The 22708-nt window shown below is 62.7% G+C and overlaps 1 protein-coding gene across 1 annotated transcript; it reads left to right on the forward strand.

The window, feature by feature from the left end:
* The first annotated feature begins 782 nt into the window (after positions 1–782).
* On the forward strand, positions 783–5780 carry SOX8 (SRY-box transcription factor 8). The gene is made up of 3 exons (XM_019988327.2): positions 783–1435; positions 2695–2921; positions 3612–5780. Exons 1-3 carry the CDS (start codon positions 798–800, stop codon positions 4349–4351), a joined length of 1605 nt encoding a protein of 534 aa, XP_019843886.2. The 5' UTR covers positions 783–797; the 3' UTR covers positions 4352–5780.
* The last annotated feature ends 16928 nt before the right edge of the window (positions 5781–22708 follow it).

A 22708-nucleotide genomic window follows, 5' to 3' on the forward strand; every position in this document is an offset into this window, starting at 1 on the left:
GGACCGCCCCGCCGGACGGCCTCGGTGCCCCCAACCCCCGGATCACGTCCGGAAGGCCCTAGGCCCCCGCGTCCGGCCACGCCATCCGCCGGGCCGCCCTAGGGACTCTGCAGCGAGGGTCAGCCCAGGCCCCGCCCAGCGCTCCCGCCCACTTTGGCTGCCGCTGCTCCCTCGGCCGCGCCCCCGCCGCACTTTCCACGCCGGGACGGGACCGGTCCTGAGGTCGCCCAGCTCCGAGCCGTGTCCCCTGAGCGCGCGTTACCTGGACGTGCGCGGCGTGCAGACTGGCGCGCGGGAGGCTCCTCCACTTCGCGCCGGCCTTGCGGGCGGGGAGCCGATCCCCGCCCTGGGCCGCAGGCTGGCGGGCAGTTGACCCCGGCGCCTCTGGGCTGTGGGCAAGACGTCGGGGCTCGACGCAGGCCTCGGGGGGGAGGCTTTTGAGGGCCCGCCTCCTCGCGCAGCGGGCAGCGGGGGCTGGGGGCTGGGCCCAGGGCCGGGACGCGCCAGCAGAGGGAGCGCCGCCGAGCACCCCGGCAGGGACAGGGCGCCCCGAGCGCTCGGTGCTCCCCGCCGCTGCCCCCTTCCCCTTCCCTCCCCGTCTGGAAGGGGGGCCCACGGCGTGATGCACAGTCCGGCCTCCGATCGTCGGCTGCCGGGCGCGCCGGCCCCACGTGGTGAGGCGCCAGGCGGGGCGGGTGGGGGCGCCGCGGGAATCGCGGCGCTTTCTTTAAGGTGGGGGGAGGGGGCGGGGGGCGGCCAAGCTCCGCCCCCAGTGGCAGTGGGGTGCGTGCCGGCCAATGGGGAGCAGGACGGAGGGCGGAGCCTTGTGGCAGCCGCTTAAAGAAACTTGTTGCGGGTCGCCCCGCGGGGACCGATCTCCGGCGGCAGCGGCGGCTGTAAGCGGGCTGGGGTCGGGCCATCGCACGGCAACCTCGGGTCCCAGAGCGGCTGCAGCGCAGCGGCCATCGACCCGGTGCGCCTCCCTGGTGCGCGCTTCTCCGCGCGCGGCCCCGATGCTGGACATGAGCGAGGCCCGCGCCCAGCCGCCCTGCAGCCCGTCTGGCACTGCCAGCTCCATGTCGCACGTGGAGGACTCGGACTCGGATGCGCCGCCCTCGCCCGCCGGTTCCGAGGGTCTGGGCCGCGCGGCGGGCGCGGGGGGCGGCGGCCGGGGCGACGCGGCCGAGGCGGCGGATGAGCGCTTCCCCGCCTGCATCCGCGACGCCGTGTCGCAGGTGCTCAAGGGCTACGACTGGAGCCTGGTGCCCATGCCCGTGCGCGGCGGCGGCGGCGGCGCTCTCAAGGCCAAGCCGCATGTGAAGCGGCCCATGAACGCCTTCATGGTGTGGGCGCAGGCAGCGCGCCGCAAGCTGGCGGATCAGTACCCGCACCTGCACAACGCCGAGCTCAGCAAGACGCTGGGCAAGCTGTGGCGGTGAGTGCCTGTCCTCAGGCCGGGGGCGGGGACCGGGCCCTGGGGTGCCTGGAGCTGGGAGGTGGCGCAGCGCCCGGCCTCGGCCCTTCTCCCAGTGGCTGTTCCCAGGGCGAGTCCTAGTGGAAAAACCCGATCTGGCCAGCCTGTCGGGTGCGGGGTACAGGACAGACTGGGCAGGCAGAGGGCAGCGGGAGGAGTGTGCCCCCGAGAACACGCCTAGAGTCCAGAAACAGCCCCCTCTAGGCCATGATGGCAGGCTGAGTTAGGGGACCTCAGCTGTGAATGGCCCCAGAGCCTGGAGGCCTGTCCCTCCCAGTGGAAAGTGGCCTCTTTCTAGAAGCAGGACCCATCTCTGGAGGTGCCCTCTCCTTGGAAAGGACGCCCGAACCACCCCATTGCAGGAGTCTAGAGGCAGATGGAAGGGTGTGGTTTGCCTGATGGCATCTCCCTGCAGCTTCTCCCTCTTCTCCACCTCTGCACCCTCAGCGGGGACAGAGGGGAACGCAGGGGCTGTTCAGCGCTGGTGCCCACATTGGCATGATGAGGCTGGCCATTCTGTAGAAAGTAGCTGCCCTACGGCGGTAGTGGGCCTCAGCGACAGGACTGCTCTTCGTTCGGGGCAGCCCACCCCCACCAAATGCTCTCTACTGGGCTTGACAGTGGGAGGCTTGGGGGTCAGGGCACTGGTCCCCTTTCCTGCCCCTCACCTTGCGAGTGGGCACTCAGACCTTGTGTTTGTGTCTTCTGTGCTCCTGCCCCTGTCCAGTTAGTGCTGTGCCCCCAGACCCTGGCCCACAGGCAGTTAGAGGGGAGCTCTGGAAGGGTATGAGGGGCCAGTGTGTGTTCACAGACTCAGTGAGGACCACTGGGTCATGCCAGTGTTTCTGGAGCCCTGGGAAGCCAAACTGCCCGGAGTCTCGGCTTGGCTCCCAGGAAGCCTCCCTTTGTCCAAGTGTATGCTCAGCTGGGTCCTGGCCTCTGCACCCGCCTGCCTTAGAAAGTCCCAAAGGGAGGGAACAAACAGGCTCGGGAGGGGAAGTAAGAGGGAGAAGATGGAAACGGGAGGACCTGAGTCTTTCCTGGCTCATTCCTCCGATCTCCCCTGGCTTACTCCCGCCCAACCTCGGAGCAGGGGCGCACGGCCTGGGGCCCCCACCCCCACAGAGGTGCGGGCAGGCACACAGCTCCCCTGGACCTCCCAGGCTCACCGATGTGGTGCCGGCCGCCTGCTCATCCCACCCCTGCCCTCTGTCCCGCAGCCTGCTGAGTGAGAGTGAGAAGCGCCCCTTTGTGGAGGAGGCGGAGCGGCTGCGTGTCCAGCACAAGAAGGACCACCCCGATTACAAGTACCAGCCGCGCCGCAGGAAGAGTGTGAAGACCGGCCAGAGCGACTCGGACTCGGGCGCCGAGCTGGGCCACCACCCGGGCAGCATGTACAAGACCGACGCTGGCCTGGGGGATGCGCACCACCACAGTGACCACACAGGTGGGCTCCCGGGGCCAGCGAGCAGGTCAGGGCCCACAAGAGAACCAGGCCTTCCCCGGGTCCCCTGAGAAAGGCCTGTAGCCCCGAGAGGCAGCTATTCCGACGCCCACGGGGCCTGCTCGGCCTCCTCTGACACTGGGTGCCTCAGGGCTCATCCTGGCCCAGTGCCCTGTGACTTGGGCGTTTTCTGTCCTTCAGGAAGGCCTTTCTGCTCCCCTGGCCTTTTTACTGGTTGTGACCTCGGGTTCACTCATGCTGCTGGGCTGGTGGTCAGCAGCTCAGTTTCAGGATCAGACTGACCCGGGTGGAATCCCGGCCAGCTGAGCAGTCTCAGTCGAGCTGGCGAAAGCAATGGGCCTGGGGAGACAGGTTTGGTGTGGACCCTGTGGTTGCCATGGGTGAGGGACTGGGTGCTTCCTCTCCTCCCCCCACCCCCACCTTGGTGGTCACGACAGGGCCTCCCTGGCCCCAGGTCTTCCCCTAGAACAGTGCTTAACGGAATTTCCTTGGCTGCGGAGTGAGGTCTGGGTCTGGCTTTACTGGAATTTCTGGGAAATATACGGGAACAAAAAGCCGTTGATTCCTACCTGCGGCAGTTAGCGGGGCGGGTTTTCCTCCCGTGTGTGTGTCGCCAGCCCAGCTGCCCCCTACAGAAGGGGCATTCATCCCTGAAATGTGCTCTGTCCCCAGGGCAGACCCACGGGCCGCCCACCCCGCCCACAACCCCCAAGACTGACCTGCACCACGGGGGCAAGCAGGAGCTGAAGCTGGAAGGCCGCCGCCTGGTGGACAGTGGGCGTCAGAACATTGACTTCAGCAACGTGGACATCTCCGAGCTGAGCAGTGAGGTCATCGGGAACATGGACACCTTCGACGTCCACGAGTTTGACCAGTACCTGCCCCTCAACGGCCACTCGGCCCTGCCCGCTGAGCCTGGCCAGCCCGCGGCGGCCGGCTCCTATGGGGGCACGTCCTACTCGCATTCCGGGGCGGCCAGCATCGGGGCGTCCCCTGTATGGGCTCACAAGGGCACTCCGTCGGCCTCCGCATCGCCCACCGAGGCGGGCCCCCCACGGCCGCACATCAAGACGGAGCAGCTGAGCCCCGGGCACTACGGCGACCAGTCACATGGCTCCCCGGGCCACGCCGACTACGGCTCCTACAGCGCGCAGGCCAGCGTCACCACCGCCGCCCCCGCCGCAGCCGCCAGCTCCTTCACCAGCTCGCAGTGCGACTACACCGACCTTCAGGCACCCAGCTACTACGGCCCGTTCCCTGGCTACCCGTCAGGCCTCTACCAGTACCCCTACTTCCACTCGCCCCGCCGGCCCTACGCCTCGCCCCTGCTCGGGGGCCTGTCTGTGCCGCCCGCCCACAGCCCCCCCAGTAACTGGGAGCAGCCTGTGTACACCACCCTGACCAGACCCTGAGGGTGCGGCCATGGGAGGGGCGCCGGCCGAGGACCTCCTCGCCCTGGTAGAGACACACAGCCTCCAGGGGCTTGGAAGGTGCAGCGAGGGCAGGAGTCGTGGCTGTGTCAAGTGCCTGCCGAGGTCCGTGAGGAGCCAGGCTGTGTGAATGAGCCCCCTCTGCTTCCAGATTCCCAGACCCCCATCCACGGACAAAGCCCTCTTTCCCTTCCCTCTCTTTTTGTGGGGACTGCGGCTTGGAAGCCCAGCCGGGCCCCTCTTCCGAGCAGGCACGGGAGCCTGGGTTTTGCCTCTCCATGGCTGCAAAGCGGCAGCCACAGCACAAAAGACAAAAGGAGGGAAGAGGCGCGGGGGCTCCGGGCCCCCTGAGCTCCGAAGGCCCGGCCAGCCTTGGTACTGAGAACGGGCAGGGCCCACGGATGACGTTCCCGTGGCCGGGAGGCGTCCGAGGGAACACCTCCTGGGACCAGCCCATTAGACTGGAGGTGTTCCTTGTAGTTAGGGTTCTTCCGAGCAAGGTTTGGCTGTGATTAACACTTCTCTCTTTTTATTTTATTATTTTTTTTAATTTTTATTTTTGAAGCTTCAATGTGTTTGATTTGTTTTGAAAGCTGTTAAAATGTATTTATGTTCTGTGTTATTTTATCTTTAATTAATGAAATAATCTGTGCAGAGAGTAGAATTTAAGACGAAACAGAAGCCGGAGAGCTGAGGGTGAGGCGTGGGCGGGGCAGAGGGTGGGGGTCCCTGCTCTGAGTGGCAGGGCCCCAGCTCCTGGTCCCCCAGAGGTGGCCGGAGCACCTAGGCAGGAGAAGGGGCTTGTCTTGTGGTTTCTCTGATCAGGTTGGGGTACCCCTGGCACGGGCATTAAGTCAAGGTTTAGGAGGCAGAGCGCCACTGAATTTCATCCCTGCACGAGGCCGTGCCAAGTGGTGGAGGCGGAGATTTCCTGGGACTCGGTGGCTCCAGAAACGCATTAATCTTGGCTCTTAGGAACCAGGCGCCACCTACAAGCTGTGAAACTAGAACCTTCTCCACTAAGCGTTTTTAGATTCTTAGTTTTAGAAGAAAAATGCCGGATTTACCTGTCCTGCTTCCGCTGTGCGCTGAGCGACGATAACCGCCTACTTCCTGGAAAATTGTGCCTTTAAAACTTTGTAAATTTAAGTACATCTGAGATGTTGCTTCTTTTTACTTTTTCTACTTTTTCCTACCTTTTTCTAGAACAAAAAATTTTTTTTTTTGCATATGTCTTCCTGGGGGTGGGGGCAGGGGGCTGCAGCAAACTGTTTTTTATGCAATCTATTTTTTGGTGTCAAGTTTGAACTTTCGCTGTCACTTACCTGCTGTGTTTCGCTCCTTTCTGACCAAGCAACGCTAACTTTTGTACAGATTGATTTGATAAAAATTAAAAAATGCTTTTTATCTACGTGGGCTGCATTTTGTGTGTTGCTTCCTGTAAGCCTGGGAGCTGTGGGTCTCCAAGACCGAGGGGGTCCCGTTTTAAAGCGGGGCTCTGTGAGGGTTAACCCCAGGCTCCCCGGGAAGGGGCCGGCTGGCTAGACCACCCTCCATCTTCCTGCGGGTGTTGGGGGGAGGCTCCTCAGGAGGCAAAATGGGTCCAGATGAGCCAGATTCGGGCGGCGGTTTCCTCCTGGGCGAATCCCAGAGCTGGTCTCTGGGTGGCTGACGGCATTTTTCGGGCGCTGGCTCGGAGCCAGGCCGGGAGCTGGATAAAAGCCGCCCCGCAGGCCCTGGGCAGGGCTGTCTGGTAAGCAGAAAGGGTTTCTAGGCAGAGACGGTTGTGGGAGCAACGACAAGCGAGGGGCCTTTCCCGCACATGCGGCTCATGCGGGGGCTTCACAAGCCCGGGGGCACCCACCTCTGAGCTGCGCAGACTCGGCTGGGTTGAGAAGGTTGAGAGGGAGATTATACTTCTCATGAGAACCGAGATACGCCAGGCAGCTGCCTCTGTAATTTTAATGGGGCAGCGCAGGCAGGGGGGCGCACACCCCGTCCCCTCGCCGGCCCAGCCGCCCACGTGGCTGCAGTCCAGGGCGCGTCCCTCGCCCCGCGCTAGGGAGCTGCGTCCAGGGCCTGCCAAGAGCAGCGTTTGGGAAGAGCTGCCCGGATTTATGAGGGTTCGTGAGGTCAGTGTGTGCCAAGCTTCCCAGGTCTGGGAAGGGGCTGCAGAAAGCCAGGCTCACGGATGCCCGCGGCCTTCACAGCCGGCTGCCTTCACGGAGCCAACCCCGCCCGGCCTGTGCCCGGCCAAGGGCTGTCCAAGTCCATATGGCCTTCCGAGCCCTCATACTGATGCCCCAAATCGAGGAAGGCCCCGGCGTCCAGCTTGCTGACAAGAGGAAAGGAGGCCTCCCTTGTGCTGCTCTGGGACGGCCCTGGTTCCCGAGAGCTGGTGGCTCTGCTGGTTTTGTCTGGACTTGGAGGGGCTCCTGTGAGTTAACTCCCCAGGGCCCGGTCTTCTCCCGCCGACTCACCCTGGGTGGGGTTCCCATGGGTTTCAGACCTCTGAGCTCCGGAGGCTCAGAGGTGAGTCCCCACCCCTGCCTGGCCTAGGGCCTGGAGATGCTGTGTCCTTGCCCCTCCAGGGGCTCCCTCCCCTTTTTGGGGGCTAGGCTGGTGGCTCACCTCCTGCCCCCGCCGGGAGCATTTTCCAACATCACAGGTTGAGCCCACAGCCAAGGGCCTTGAAGTGATGGGAATCTTTGTTTCCCCAAATGCCAGACCCCTCAGTGACACTCTCAGAAGGCATCCAGGGTGGACACCCGAGAGGTCAGGGCTGCTGGGAGGGGTCCCTGGCCTGTCCTGGTCCTCAGGCTGGAGAAGGATTTTTTTTCTTTTTTGGCCATCCCACGAGGCATCAGGATGCTAGCTCCCCCACCAGGGATGGAGCCCGAGCCCCTTGCAGTGGAAGGAAGAGTCCTAACCACTGGACCCCCAGGGAAGTCCCTGGTGAAGGGTTTTTGAGGAGAGCTTGGCTAACAATGTTCCCTCCAAGGTCAGCCTCACCCGGCCTCGCCCGGCCTCGCCCTGAGTCCAGGAGAGCCGGGCTGCAAGCTGGTTCGGAGTCCTGTTCTCGGGAGGCCTCCCACCCCAGGGCCAGCCTGGCAGAAGTTCCTCAATTTTCACTTCCTCACCCAGAAGCGAGAGCATTGCCTCTGGTGAGGGAGAAAGGGGAACTGGCCTTCACGACCCAGCCCTGCTCAGGTGAAGTAGGAAGGCCCTTCCTGGAATGACATTGGCTCTCAGAAGGGGACTTCCTGCTTGGATGGGAGCTCACAGCCCACGTGGCGTCAGCTCCCGGGCAGGCCTGGGTCCTCTGGGCAGCTGCCTGGGGAAGGCCCGAAAGCCTGCTCACCTGCAGATCTCGAGGCTTGGGCTCGGGACCCACCCAGCCTGCTGTGACTTTGGGCCACATTTAATGGGACAACAGCCTGGATGGGACATTACAGATGGAGGGTTCTGGCCTGGTGTGGAGCCACTCTCTCCTCCCCGACGTCTGGTCTGTGGCGTCAGGTGGGGCAGGGGCGGTGGGTGGACAATGTCTCCAGGTGGTGACTCAGGGCCACCCGGCACCAGGCAAGCCCTCACACCCTGTGTGGATGGCCTCGGTGGACACATTCCAACAGGCTTCATGGAAAGCCCGTGTTGACCACGACCCAGTCTGGACGCCACAAAGCCAGCGGTGCCAAGTACCCCACCCTCACCCTGGGGCCAGTGTAGACCTGAGACAGGGCAGACGGGGTGCTCTGCCAGGCGCTTGGGGTGAGGAGGGTTCCTTCTTGAGGAAGGAGGTGTGTAGCCATACTCTGCCCTCAAACTCAGGCCCCTGGCCCCGATGGGGCGTGGGGGCCCTCCAAGGAGAAAAGCCAGGGAGGGAAGGAGCAGAAGGCAGAAATACACCCAGGGCTGCGGCCCCGCTACCACCGAGGATGGTCCTGCAGCAGGGAGCAGGGCCGCGGCCTGGCCCCGAGGGCCCAGCGCGTCCACCCTGGACCGTGTGCTGGGCACCCAGGCTCTGAGGTTGTCCTCTCTCGTGCCTCTTCCAGCTGGTTCTGAGGCACCTGGCCTCCCTCTGGGAGCCTTGGCTTCCCCACCTGTAAGATGGAAGTGACCCCCTAACATGCTGGGCAGAACCAGCAAGTTTAGGGCCTGAGCAGACGGTTGACAGCGGCCCCTGGAGCCATTACCACCTCCAGTCACACCATGCGGCTCCGTGCTCAGCAGAATAAGGCAGATTTGCTTAAAAAAAATCAAGTGAAATGAAATGGGCAGAGAATGTGCATTCCAAGGCGGGGGGCCTGGGATGCCCGCTCCCAGCCCCGCCCCGGACCCCTCCTGCCGCTCTGAGTGCCTGAAGGAAGGTTGCCGTGCCAGGGGCTGGAAGCTCTGCCCCTCTGCGCCCATGACCACGGGGTGGCGATGGCCTTGCCAAGGTGCCCTGAGGGTGCATTCAGAGAGGCCAGGGCCAGCACGGACAAACAGGACCAGTGCCCTCCGGCCCCCTCCAGCGGACGGACTCGTCCTGGGCCCCTGGGGTCTTCCCTCCCCTCATTTCCCCCCAGGCACCCAGTGACTTCCTCAGCTCAGCCCCAGACCGGCTGGTGGAGGCCAGGGTGCCTTCCTGCCTCCCGCCCGGGCAGGGCTATTCCAGGATGCAGGGGGGGCGGGGAACAGTCCAGTGAGCCGTAAACATCTCCCTGCGCCCCCCAGCTCTCTTCAGCCCCTGTTGTTCCTAGGGGGCTGAGGCCAGAATGTGGGGGGCTTGGGGCTCCAGCTGCCCTGGGAAAGCGCAAGGTCCCTGGACAGACCTCTTCGCGAGGCCCCTCCCCAGGTCAGCTCGGCCCTGCTCACCCACTCCCAGGCCAGGGCGCCCCCCACGAGACCCCGCAAAGGGTTAAGGTGCTGGAGGCCGGGTGGAGCGCAGCCGGGCTGGTGCGGGGCCAAGAGCCGGCGAAGGCGCTGCATTTTAATGAATCATTATTGCCGGGAGGCCTTTGTCTTGCTTTATCCGGTGCACAATAAAAGAATTAATTAGACAGAAAATGGCAGGGCAAGGAACTGACAAGTCATTAAGGGCTGCTGAATGACCGATGAGATGCACGCAGGGGTGGATTTCAGCTCTGGAATCATAATGGCCGGGCGGGTGCTTTGTATGCGCGACCAGCCGGCCTGGGCGGCATTGTGGGCCCTGCCATGGTGGTCACGCGGGCAGTGGGAATCGGCTGACAAAATCGATGTATTAATTTTTGTGTGCAGACACAGCGTAAATATTTGGCGGCAGAGGGGACTTTAGGGTGGCCGTCCTGGCCTCCAGACTCGACTCCCGGCTCAGGGGACAGAGGCCAGCAGAGGGGGTGCCCCCCACTCCCTGCACTGTGAGAAGCAGAAGGCGGGGGTTGGGGAGAAGGAGAAAGACTGAAAGGAGAGGAAAGAGGAGGAGACAGGTGAGGAGAGGAGGGGGAAAAAGACAGGAGAGGGGGCGAGTGCAGAGGGGAGAGGGAGCCTGGAAAACCCAGAAGCAGCTCTCCCGAGAGCCAGGCTCCACCAGCGCCTGCTGCTGCTGTCATGGTTATTCAGACGTCACAAGGAAAAAAAAGTGCCACCTACAGATCCAGCTCTCCCACCCAGAAAAGCTGAGCTGCTCTGGGAGGGCAGAGCAGAGAGCCTGCGAGTTAGGAGTGCACCGGGGAGGGTTGGGGGAGGCTGGCCGGCCCCTCTGTGCACCCGCTCCCCAGGGGGCTGGAGCTGGTAATTGCTAGAAGCCCCCTGCTCCTTTACAGAATGGCCTGTGCCCCGCGGGGTGTCCTCTCAGGGGTGGGAGGAAAGGGGTCTCCCCACGCAGGTGATGGGAGTGTGGGGGGCCAGCAGGGTTTGTCCCCTGGATGTTAAGGGACAGGTGGCACCACCCCAGGACTGCTTGCCCAGCTCTTGATCTGGCTGACGGAGGAGGAGAGCCCAAGGCCGCGTCCCTGGTCTTGGCACTCAAGCCCAGGCCGGGGGGCTCCTGGGCTCCTGAGACCTTCACAGGAGGGACGGTCAGCCCCTGCCGCACACCCTGCCCCCGCACAGGCGGAGGGGGGGTGCTGGCTGCCTTTGAGGGTGGGGGCTCTGTCAGATCAGGGCTGCACGGAGCAGAGGCCACACCTGTTTCCAGATGACCTGGTCCTGTTGGCGGCAGGGCCTCTGGACAAACCACCCCCACAATTGTGTCAGATGTGTATCCCCTCTGACACACAAGTGTGGGACTGAGGCGGCCTGGACCCTCTGGGCATCACCCCTAAAAGGGGGCCTCCTCTCCCTTCTCCCCCCTTTCTGGGGCCACTGGGGTCCTCTGGGGAACCGGCTCACTAAAGGACGGGAAGGGAGGGATGAGATGAACGTGGAGAGGGCCTGAGTGACCCTGGCTCTAGAAACTGGAGGCGTCTACCTTACCCAGACAGGAAGAGAGGGTCATCTCGGCGGGGTCCGGTGCCCAGCGTTGGGGAGCTTGCCCCCACCCCTGCCCAGGGCCTCTCTGCCCTCTGCGGTCCCACTGTAAAATGAGAAGGATGATGTGGACCACCCAGGAACAGGGCTCAGAGGCATGGGAGATGCAGGTGGACAGTGCTCAGCACAGGACTGGGTTCGGAGCAGCCAGCAAACACATCCCCCAGAGTGGATCTCGAGCTGAAGTTGGGATCACACCTCAGCCAGGGGTCGGCCTGCTGGGCAGGGCTGGCCCTGTAAATGGTACCATCCTACGCACACTCACTCAGTGCCAGGGGCCCATCTGGCTGGTTCTTTTCTTGCTGGGCATGAGTGGGAAGCAGCAGTGAGGAGACACAGCCCCAAGCCATGCCTGGGGCAGGCAGAAATCTCCAGGCCAGGACTCAGGCGCAGCCTCTCACAGCTCTGGGTCCCAACTCATTCTGGTTTCTCCCAACACTGACTGTCACGTGTCCGAGAAGGCCCTCTGTCCCTGGAGAACCTGAACGATGGCTACCCAACAGACAGGGGTGGGAGCTCACACACTGCCCTGCTATGGAAAACACACACTTCGGGGTGTGGATGGGGGCAAGGGGAGGAGTAACCCCATCCCAACACGGGCAGTGAGCCCCTGGGTGGCCTTACGAGCTCAACAGGGTCAGAGCCTTGGCTGTGCTTGAACTTCACCTTTGACCTAGGCTGTTCTGGGCACAGACCAGATCCTCAGGGAGTGTTTGCTGACTGTGAATCCGTGCATGAATGGAGGAAGATGGGGCAAGTCTCAGTTCTCCAAAGCCTGAAGTCAGATGACTGCCCAGTGGCCCCAGAAGGGCAGGAAGCCAGGCTGTTTCTCTTTCAATAGGCCTCAGACAGCGGCTCCCTGTACAGGCCTAGCAGGGAGTGAAAAGGGGTGGCTGGTGGGACCAGAGACACAAAGGAACCCTGGGCACCCTGGGCATCCCTGGGTGGTAGGCTGGTGGCCCACACACAGTGGTTGTTGTGGGGGACTGGCCTGCTCTGAGCTGTTTAATAGAGAATGATAAGGATCACTGATGATCGAGACCTCGAATGATCGAGAGACATCTGAAGCACGTGCTGAGCTCCCTTCTCCAGAAGGCATGGCGGGGAGGGCGCCTGCCAGAACGGCCAACATTTAGAGAAGGGAAAACATGAAGCTCTGGAGAGGACGTGGGGACCGGGGCCTCATCCCTTGAAATGGGCTCCGTCCTCCAGCAGCGAGCATGCGCATACCCTGTGGCGTGGCAGCCCGCTCCAGGCACATGCACACCCATGAAAGCACTCGTGCTAACGAGATAGACGGGGAGCTTCCCACATGCCCTTCAAGTAAGGAAGGGAATGTCTTTCCACACGTTGTGGTCCAACGCATCTAGGAGAAGGAGCTGGGCTCCTCGGGGTGCGCCCCCAGGGGCAGGGATCTCGCAAGACTCCATTCACTTCCAGGATGAGGACTTTTGCTTTCTTGTTTTTAAAGGCAGGGCAGTGAGAAAAACACACGGAAGGATTTCTCCCAAGATCAACCCCAAATTCTGCTGACCTCTCTACGGGAAGTGGGGTCTCTGGAAGTTTTTCTCCCCACAGTGGGGGGACCCACATCCCCAAGTCTCCACATTCTGGAAGGTTCCATTTCACTCAGCAGATGGAGAGAAACTACGCTGAAGACAGGAGAGTAGTGGTGAGGAGAGCCTGTGTCCCGGGTGTCCTGGGCATCTTTCTTCTGCTGGGGGCAGGGGAGGGCAGGAGCCCCCCGCACAGCTGCCTGAGGCCCCAGAGAGGAATGTCCAGGCATGAGCGCGGTCCTGTGAAAGGAGGACATCTCCGCGCTCTGCTGCGTGAGAATCTGGGGAAGCCATTTACAAGGGCTGGGGGGCAGTTGGGTGTGCTGGAGGGGGCAGGGGCCGTGAGGATAGCGGCCACCAGCCGGGTGAGCTGGGCGGGTCTGTGCTATCTCAGCCAAGGCCTGAGGGTCTGTGATTTCCCCACAGGCACCCTGCTGGCCGGCCCAGGCCAAGCCCCGGGCAGAGGAACAAAGTGGGGCGAGGCCCGGGGGGCGGGACGGGCCAGGCTCTGCTGCTGTGAAGATGGACGCTGCACCGTCTGCACTCCGAGAGGCGTGGGCTGTCTGGCCCTGGCCGGCTGGGAAGGGGAAGTGCCCTCGCCCCAGCAGCTGGACAGAGGGGCTTGTGGGCCAAGGCGCTGCTCCCAGGCTCGGCCTCCCTGAGTCCCACCCAAGGTCCCACTGCCCATAAGCCCCCTGCGCTGGCATCACCCGCAGGGGACGCGTTCTTGGTGTCTTAGTTAAGAAGGTTCTGGATCCCTCTGCCCGCCCCGGGAGCGCAGTGGGCACGGCTGGATACTCAGGCTGGCCCCTGGGAGCCGGCCGGGTGTGGGGCGCACACCGGGGGGTGTGGGGCGCACACCGGGGGCTGCGGGACTTGGAGCCGGACCGGCGGGAGGTGCCCCGGCACCAGGACCCGATCGGGAAGCGCCGGCGGCAGTGTTTCCTCCCTTGGAACACCAGCCCGGCCGCCCGCGGGCAGATGGAAGTCGCAGGCCGGCCGAGCGGGGGTTTCCATCGCCTCGGGAGCGCCTGCAGCGAGCAGGCGCTGTCGCGGAGGAAGCCGGCGCTGGGGCTCCGGGAGGTGGGCGTCCTGCTTCCATCTGGCATGGAAGCTGTATTCTTGCAAAGCAGGACGCAGCCCGCTCCGGTGCCTTTGGAAAGCAGACCAACTCCTTCTCGACGGTGCTGGGTCGATGGGGTCGCGGGCCCTCGCCCCCTCCCGCCTCCAGCTCCGCACACCGTGTGTGCGCTCGGCGGGGCTGCTACCCCACGCGGGCGCCCGTCACCTGTTCCTCCCATTTGCGAGCTAATTCCGCAGGGCGCGTGGGCGGCGGCGGGCGCGGCAGATCCGGAGTGTGGGCGCGGCTGCTCCCCGCGCCGGTACAAAACAGCACGGCGGAGGCGCATTTGCATGAAGCTCGGGAGAGGCCCCACCCAAATTTTCCTTGGTGTGGAGCCCCTGAAGCTTGTCTGCAAAATGCAGCCCCTCGTCCGCCCCGCCACCCCGCCATCCGGAAGGATGCTGGGACCCCAGCCAGAGGCCGCTTCTGTTCCCTGCTGGTTCGCACCCCACCCCACCCCCAACCCCCGTGCCGGGCGTGTCCCAGAGGCTCAGACTCGGTTTACTCATCTGGGAAATGGGCACCCGGGTCCACCTGTCTGGGCACCACGGGGGCCGAGGGAGCCACCAGGGGAAGAGAGGAGCGATATTCCCGTGGGCAGCCAAGGTGGTCAGCTTGAAGGAGCAGAGGCTTGGGCCCCACGGAGCCTAAACGGAACTAAAACGTGAGATTCCTGCTCAGCCGTAGATGGTGGAGAAGCCAGAGCCACGGTGCTGGGGCCCGCACCGCAAGGCTGGGGGCCCCCAGGGAGGAAGCTCAAGAAACGCCTGCGGAATGGAGACAGCTCGGGTCCTGGAGGCGCTGGACCAGGCTGAGGGGCTCCCTGAGGGAGATTCGTGGAAGGGGGACTCCTAACCGTGGAAATAATTAACTTGCTGTGCGGACTGGCTCCCGACTGGGCATCAAGCGACATGCAGCGGGGCCTGGCCCGGTGGGCGGGGCCTGCGGGGCTAGCGGAGGAGGTGTGTTGGGGGGGGGGTGAGTCCAGAGGGAGAGCCCAGCGGGCTCCCCGCAGGCCCTGTACCCAAGACAGAGATGGAGTAGCAGGAAGCCAGCTGGCTCAGCTGGAGCCAGAATGGTCATTTCCGCTTCCCAGGAGACCTAAGGGGACTGAGAGGGCTACCTGTTTGTTTTCAGCATCTGGGGAGGAAGGGTGGGACTCAGTCCCGCCCACATGCCATGTGCCCCGAGAGGGCAGCGGGGAGCCTACTGTGGTCATTGCTGACCTCAGCACCTCATGCAGGCACATGAGCTGACCATCAGGGTGGACAGGGGATCCGGGGATAGCATCTGGGTGGGAGGTCCGTGGGCTGAGCTCTGGCCAGCGCCCCTCATGACATCACTCAGACTCCCTGCCTGGTGGGGGTCTCCCTGATCTGTCGATGGAGAATGGGGTCTCGTGTCACAAAGTGCCTGGTGAGACCTCTTGAGTTGCCCTTCAGCTGATGTAGGTTTAGGGGACTGATCCTGGGAGAAGGAGGGCTTTTCTTGTGATCCTAGTCCCGGGAGCCCACCAGATTCCCCCAGATTGCTCCTGTGGACTTCCAAGAACCTGGCTTGGGACAGTCTGCAGGAGCCCCTGGGGACCCCAACATAGACTCTGGGTGGCCAGACCCTTCCTGCTGTCTTTGGACTTGGGATGCTCCAGCCAGAGGTGTATACAAGCGACACCTCCTGAGCTCAGATGAGACGAGTGGGCACAGGTCCTTGGGAGGGCCTCCCCTCTGTCCTCACGCCAGGCTGCCTTGGCATCCTGCCTGTGCCGGGGAGCTTACCACCTGGCCAGGCCATCCCAGGCCATCCCAGGCCATCCCAGGCCGGAGGCGGCAGCTTGACCCCAGCCTGACCTCCCGGAAGCCCCACGGGGTCAACTCTTTCCCTGCCCCAGTTTCTCAGTGACCTCGATAAGTGGCCGGTGTGAGCTCAGCTGCTGGCTCTGTCTGAAGTGGGGCTGGAGGAGCCCCAGGCCCCAGGGAGGGGCTGCCTGTCGACAGCTCCCCCTGTGACGGCTGCGTCTGGCTGAGAAGCAGCGAGGGGCTCTCGGGCCGCAGGGGCTGAGTTCGGGGTTCTGGCTGCCCCAGAAAATCAAAACCACATTTTCTCTCCTGGAGCTTCTCAGAGTGCTTTAAACCAGACTCGGAAAACTCATTTGGACGGACGCTGTTTCCACCCGGGAGGGTCTGATTTTCCTCGGAATGCCAGCAGGATGGTCAGCTGGAAGCCGAGCTCAGGAGAGCAGAGAGGGACGCCGGACCCTGGGCGGGCTGGGGGCTCGCCTCCTAGCTCTGCTTACGGCCGGCCACCTGGTCTTGGACACGGCTCTCGGCCTGTCTGGGCGCTGCTCCTCATCGGGGTGCTCCCTGGGGATCAGGTGACAGGACACAGGCAGCCCCTTTATGCCGGCCTCAGAGCCTACTTCTGGAATGACCGGGGTTGCCCTTCGGTGGGGACAGCAGGCATGTGTGACCTCTGCAGGCAGGGAATTAGTGCCTCTGCATAGAGGAGCAGCCTGTATAGCCCCCAGGACCCCGATACACCGTGTGTGTGTGTGTGTGTGTGTTCACCCGGTCACTCAGTCGTGTCCCACTCTTAGAGACCCCATGGACTGTCGCCCGCCAGGCTCCTCTGTCCATGGGATCCTCCAGGCAAGAGCACTGGAGTGGGTTCCTATGCCCTCCTCCAGGGAATCTTTCCCACCCAGGGACTGAACCCTCATCTCCTGCGTCTCCTGCATTGCAGGCAGATTGTTTACCACTGAGCCACCTGGGAAGCCCTGATACGCCTCACCGGGGGCTGATTAAAATGATTCCAATCCAACCTGTTCTTGGAGAGCCCGTGCGGAAGATAAACGGGTGCGAAGCTGACACCTGGTGTGCGCCGGCCAGGTTTGTGGGCCAGGACCGCGCAGGGAGGCTCGGCTGTGCGCACTGCCGCAGCCCCGGGATAGCGGGTGACACCAGCCAGGCCAAGGGGGAGACGTGTGTGGCCCCCTGCACACAGAGCCTCACTCGGCCCCGAACAGGGAGTGTGGGCGCTTGCTATGGTAGGAGTGTGCCTCGAAAACACGACGCTGAGTGAGAGAAGCCAGACGCAGAAGGCCACACGGTGAGAGAGCCCCGAATGTGGAGCGTCCTGGGCAGGCAGATCCGCAAAGAGGGTGGGTCAGTGGTCCCCGGGGGCTGGGCAGGGCGTGACCATCCTGGAGCTGCATGGAGGTGGTGGTCGCATCACGTCGAGAATGTTCCTTGTAAATGGTTAATTTTGTGTTACGGGAATCTCACCTCGATAAATTAGAAAGATTCGTGGCAGCCAAGATGACTCAGGTGTGGGGCTAACTCATCCAGAGCATTTGCACTATGGTCGCTTAAAGACAGATCCAAACTTTTCCACAAACTGAAAGACCCAAGTGAGGTCGCTTAGGCTGAGGAGGAGAGAGGCACCCTGGCTGAGCAGGGGCCGGGCTGGCTTGACGCAGGGGTTTCTCCAAGGCAGGAGGGAACTGGAGCGTAAGCGTTCCGTCCCCCAAGCAGTGGACATAGGCTGGGCCACCCCAGGGCAGGGGGTGGCTTTGAGAAGTGAGTCTTTGTCGGGCCTGGGCCAGGCCGGGGGTGTGGAGAAGCCAGCGTGGAGAGGGGGCTGCAGAGGCGCACGAAGGGCCTGGCCTCTCTGGGTTTGGCCAGTGCCCAGGGATCCTGCCCAGCGCCGAGGATGAGGCTCAGAGTGTGGGGCTGGGGCCAGACTAGACCCTTACCCCGGGGTCTCCACGTCCAGCCCCGAGGGCTTCAGGCACCCCTGCGCCCACATTCATCCGCGTGTCCCTTGGGGCTCAGAGCTCACTCCCCGAGTCGCACACTCTCTGGGGCAGGGGTGGCTCCAGGGAGACTTCCCAGGCTTTACAGAAAGTGCTGCCGGTGGTGGGAGTCCAAGACGGGCCCCTTGCACCGCCCGGCGGGGCTAGAAGCCCAGACACAGCCCCAGAAGGTGCTGCAGTGGCCCTTGGTCACCCGGAGCCCCGCTCGCCCAGCTCCCCAGACAGCAGCACGTGGCAACCTCCCACCAAGGGCCCCATGCAGTGTCCCCTCCCACCATGTGCTGGCTGTCAGACCCCAGTAACAGTTAGGCAGAGGCCGGTGCATCTCCATGGGGGAAGGCCTTGGTCCCCCGGGAAGTGCTGGCCTCAGGCAGTGGCCCCTGGAAACCCAGAGCCTGTGACATCTTGGGAGGCTGTGCTCCTCTGTGGTGTACAGGCCAGGCCTGTGTGGCAGGGGTGGGCACAGGCAGCAGCCCTCCTGGGGAGAAGAGGCTTCCCAGGGCATGGGTCACTCGCACCCGTCTGCGTGCAGCCTCTGGTAGGAGTCGTGTGCTGTCCACCTGCCTCTGCACCTGGATGTGATTTCCTGATCTGTGATGGTGATGACAGCTGCCCCAGACAGGAAGCTTTTTCCAGCCCCGGCCAAAGCACCTCTGCCTGTGACCTCCAGGTTGGGGGATGCTGGTTGCACCTACTTTACAGATGGGAATACTGAGGCTCAGAGAGGGGTGGCACCTGGTGCAGGCCCTAGGAATCCTTGGGGGTACAGAGTGAGTTAAGAGTCATCTCCAGTCTCTTCCTCACCCTGTGGTCCTGCCTGTCCCCTGGGATTCCCATAGCAGAGGCCCGGGACCCCTGGACAAGCGAGTGTGTCCCCATGTCCACGGGGTGGGGGATCCCGGTGCCCTGTTTGTAGGGCTGAGGGGGTAACGCGCCTGCACAGCTTTTAGTGCCCAGAAGGTGACGACTTATTTATCTACAGCTGTGCTGGGTCCTTGTTGCTATGTTGCTGTGCGGGGTTTTCTCTAGTTGTGGTGAGCGGGATGGGTGGGGGTGGCTCTTCACTGTGGAGTGTGGGCTTCTTATTGCTGTGGTTATTCTTGCTAAGCAGGGGCTCTAGAGCGCAGGCTAGGAAGTTGTGGTGCACGGGTTTAGTTGCATGTAGATCTTCCCGGACCAGGGTTCAAATTGGTGGGATCGAATTGGTGTCCCCTGCATTGGCAGGCGGATTCCTAACCATGGGCCCACCAGGAAAGCCTGCGGACCAGGACTTGTCTTCATCGCCCCCAGGTGACTGTCAGAGACAGAAGCGCTCATGGGCAGGGCGTGTCCCTCAAGTTCCTGGTTAATCCCTGGTTCCCCAAGGACGTGACTGTATTTGGAGAACAGGGCCTTTAGAGAGGTGGAGAAGGTATATTGGGGTTGTTAAACATAACATAAAGGGTGCTGCAGTCGTGTCCGACTCTGTGCGACCCCATAGACGGCAGCCCACCAGTCTCCCCCGTCCCTGGGATTCTCCAGGCAAGAACACTGGAGTGGGTTGCCATTTCCTTCTCCAAAGCATGAAAGTGGAAAGTGAAAGTGAAGTCGCTCAGTCCTGTCTGACTCTTAGCGACCCCATGGACTGCAGCCCACCAGGCTCCTCCGTCCATGGGATTTTCCAGGCAAGAGTACTGGAGTGAGGTGCCATTGCCTTCTCCGAAATTGGGGTTATTAGGGGGGCCCTAATCAACATAACCGGTGTCCTTTGGAAGTCAGGACACAGAAGGGCACAGGGGAGACCCCGGGGACCCGGGGAGAAGGCGGCTGTGTGCTCCCTGAGGACAGGCCACCAGAGGACCAGCCCTGCCCACCACCTGGTCTCTATGTCCAGCACCAGGACTGGGAGGAGACACACTCCTGCCGTTGAGCCGGTCTGTGGGGCTTTGCTCTGGCGGCCTGAGCCAGCAGAAGCCACTGAAATACTTGCTGGTCAAGCACAGCCTAACACAGGCAGCTGTGTCCACACCCTGGGAGGGGTTCCAGAAGCTTCTGTGACCTTGACATCTGCCCATCGGGGTTCCAGGCTGCCTGTGCAGCCCCCCTCCCCCTGCAGGGAGCTTGGTGTGGACACACACTGTGCCTGGTCTCACACTGGCCCTCCCCCAAACCAGACCTTGGCATCAGGACTCCAGGAGAGGCCGCCCCGGAATGTTCCACCCTGGCTCGATGCCTGCCGGGCCGCGTGGCGGGCACAACGGTGCGGTTCACACCCCTGGTGAGTTGAATACCAAGGACTCAAGGTTTCTTTTCCTCCAGAAGCCCTTAACTAACTTCATGAAGAAAAAAAAAATGTTATTTTTCCTGATGTAAATGTGGAGCCCAGAGTGGGTTCTAGTCTTCCATAAACATTCAGGGGCCCGGGGAGCATGGCAAGCGTGAGTGACTCTGCAAGCTGCCTGTGGGCCGCCAGGCCCCCCACTCCCAGGTCAATACTGATGCAGAGCAGAGGTCGTGCCCAACAGGCCTTCAGGGTACAGGGAGCCCACAGGACGGCCACGCAAATACTGCCAGAGGCCCGGGGCCTGAGCTGGACAGAGTCCTTGGGCTGGGCAGAGAAGGGGTCTCTGTGCTGGAATGTGGGACTGTAAGCTGGGATGGGGTCTGTGTGCTAGGATAGGGAGTCCGTGACCTGGGATGGGGGTCCGTGAGCTGGAATGGGGTCTGTGCCCTGGGATGGGGGGTCTATGAACTGGGATGGGGGGTCCGTGAGCTGGGATAGGGTCCGTGCCCTGGGATGGGAGTCTGTGCCCTGGGATGGGGGTCTCTGAGCTGGAATTGGGGGGCTCTGAACTTGGATTGGGGGGCTCTGAGCTGGAACTGGGGGGCTCTGAGCTGGAACTGGGGGCTCTGAGCTGGGCAGAGATGGGGCTACAGCACCTGCATGGGGCACCCCTCCCCCATCTCACATCCATCAATTCTTTTCTCTGCAAAACAAAGTGGGGGAGAATTTTCCTAATTTATTTCAATTAAGATTCAGATGATTAAACATCGATATTTGGAGGGTGTTGGAGCTGAAACTGTTCCCGTTTTCCTGAGTGCCCTGTGGGTCCAGGTCCCACAGAAGCCCCTGGGGACTGGTGGCCATGGAGGGACGTCACCCAGGCCTGAATTGTGCTTTGGAGCTGAAAAGTCGCTGTCTCACAAGACCCAAGGCGGTAGGGTGGTGAGTTGGGCCTCTTGGCAAGGGGCTGTGTCTCTACCATGGATGTGTGTGTTGGGTCAAATTCCCACCTTCGCAACCTGCCCACCACCTCCTCCTAAGTCCTGGCCTTGGGCAGGAAGACACAGCACTGCCCCGTGGCTACAGACACAGGCCTGGGCAGCACACCACGTCTGAGCAGCGAGACGGGCACTTCTGGAGAGGCCCAGGTTCACCTGGCCCAGCCTGCTCTCTGGGGTCCCCAGCTTCTCCTTGCTTACAACCAGAGACAGGGGGCTCACTCCCTGTGAAGGCACCTGGAAGGATGTCTTGAAGGGCAGGCCTCTCCTGCCTTCCTGCTGGGCTGTTACTAAACTTCCCGCCTGCTGGGGCCTGTCCCATCACATCAGGGGGCTGGGGAACTGGGCTGAGGGCAGTGTCTTCCTGGTTCTGTCCAGCAGCAGCAGCCTGCCTGGCTAGAGAGGGAAGTCGGCCATGAATGAATGAACGGGTTTGCTGCAGAGTCTGTGAGGCTTCAGGACATTTTCTGGGTGAGGAGCCGGCCGGGGAGCGCGCCCACCTCTGCGGCAGCTCCGATTGGCGCGTTTTCTCCAGCCTCCTGAGCAGCCTTGCCAAGTGTCATAAAAATACATCAGTGCTCCGGCCGCCCAGAGTCGTACTTACTGCCAGCGGGTCGGTGGGGGGGGGTTGATAGGTTAAACAAATTCCACCCCAGAATTTACTGCGCCCGTTCGTCTTCTGCCTCAGAGCAGGCCCATATTTCACGCAGAAACACCTCCCTGAGTGTCCGAGGGGGAGGGTCCAGCTCGCGGAAGGCAGCTTCCAGATTTTTGGGTGAACAAGGGTAGCTGTATAAACTGGCCAAAAACACGTCCTTTACAGAAAGGCGTTTGTGGAATTGCTTTCCAGTAACTGGTACATCAAGAGTGGGACGGGAACTGCAGCTTGAATTGGGCAGAAGAAATTTCCTTTTCTGGCTTCTGTGCATATCTGAAGTCTCGGAAAACGGGGTGGGGAGGAAGGGGAGGTGATGGAGGTGGGTGCGGGTTCTGAGTTTTGCTCTGCCCTGTGGGCAGAACCCCTCATTGGGATCGGAGGTGCTGGTGCCCACAGCACCCAGCTTGGGGCTTCTGGCTGGCTTGGGTTCAGGGTTGCTCTGAGGGGAGCAGGCGCGTGTGTTGGGAAGGGCCTGACCCGCAGGGTGGCATCTCAGATTCAGCCCCAGAGCCCTTCCCTCGCACCCACCTCCCAGCCGGGTGCCCGTGAAGGCTGGGGTCCCGGGACCACCAATGAGAACTCATGCCGGCCCCAAGGGGCATAGGACCTTGGCAGTCTGCGGTCTTGTCCCCTGGGGCGTGACGGCCAGTTGGGGACCAGTCTCAGCATCTGACCCTCCCTCCGTGGCCACAGCCCTGGAGCCAGTCAGTCCCACCCCGTCCAAGGGGACGCTGTCACCATGGCTGTCCTGGCCTCTGGGACCTTGGCGGTGGGCCCTTCACTCAATCCCCCAGCATTGGGGGGCAGTCTGAGAGCTGGCCCAGAGCAAGATGGTGTGCTGCGTGGTGGGGGGCGTGGACCCCGAGGGAGCATGAAGAACGTCGCTGTACGTATGACTTCTTTTATCTGGTGGGGATGTGCGTTGGTGCCCGGGGGCATAAGGCTGGGCCCAGGACCCCGGGAGGAGCAGCCTGGTGGCCCCTGCCCGGTGGTCCTCAACACCAGGGACTCCCTGCTGTGGGCCTGGGCGAGCAGCCCCTGGGGGCCGCCCTGCACTGAGCCGGCCAGTGGGCCAATGGCGGGTGTGAGTCACCACAGCACGCAGGGCCAGGACGCCCCTGCAGGGAGGGCCCTGTGGGCGGGGGCATGGCTCTGTCTGGCCAGACGGCTCATGTCTTCACCAGGCGCCTGAAATAGCTCCAGCGGCATCCAGCATAGGGAGGAGAGCATGGATGCCCAGTAGGACAGACGTGCCCGGAGCCTCGGGCAGCTCTGCCAGGCCAGGTGACCAGAGCCTGGCGGGGACACCCTTCTGGCCCAGGTGCAGCCCGCAGAGGGCAGCTGGCTGTCCCCAGTCCTCCTCGGGAGGCTCCATGCCCTTCTCCCACCCCTGCGGGCTCTGCCAGGCCCTCAGTGAGGGAACCTGGCCCAACTGCCT

Source organism: Bos indicus, chromosome 25 (genome assembly GCF_029378745.1).
Source record: "Bos indicus isolate NIAB-ARS_2022 breed Sahiwal x Tharparkar chromosome 25, NIAB-ARS_B.indTharparkar_mat_pri_1.0, whole genome shotgun sequence".
Taxonomy (NCBI): domain Eukaryota; kingdom Metazoa; phylum Chordata; class Mammalia; order Artiodactyla; family Bovidae; genus Bos; species Bos indicus.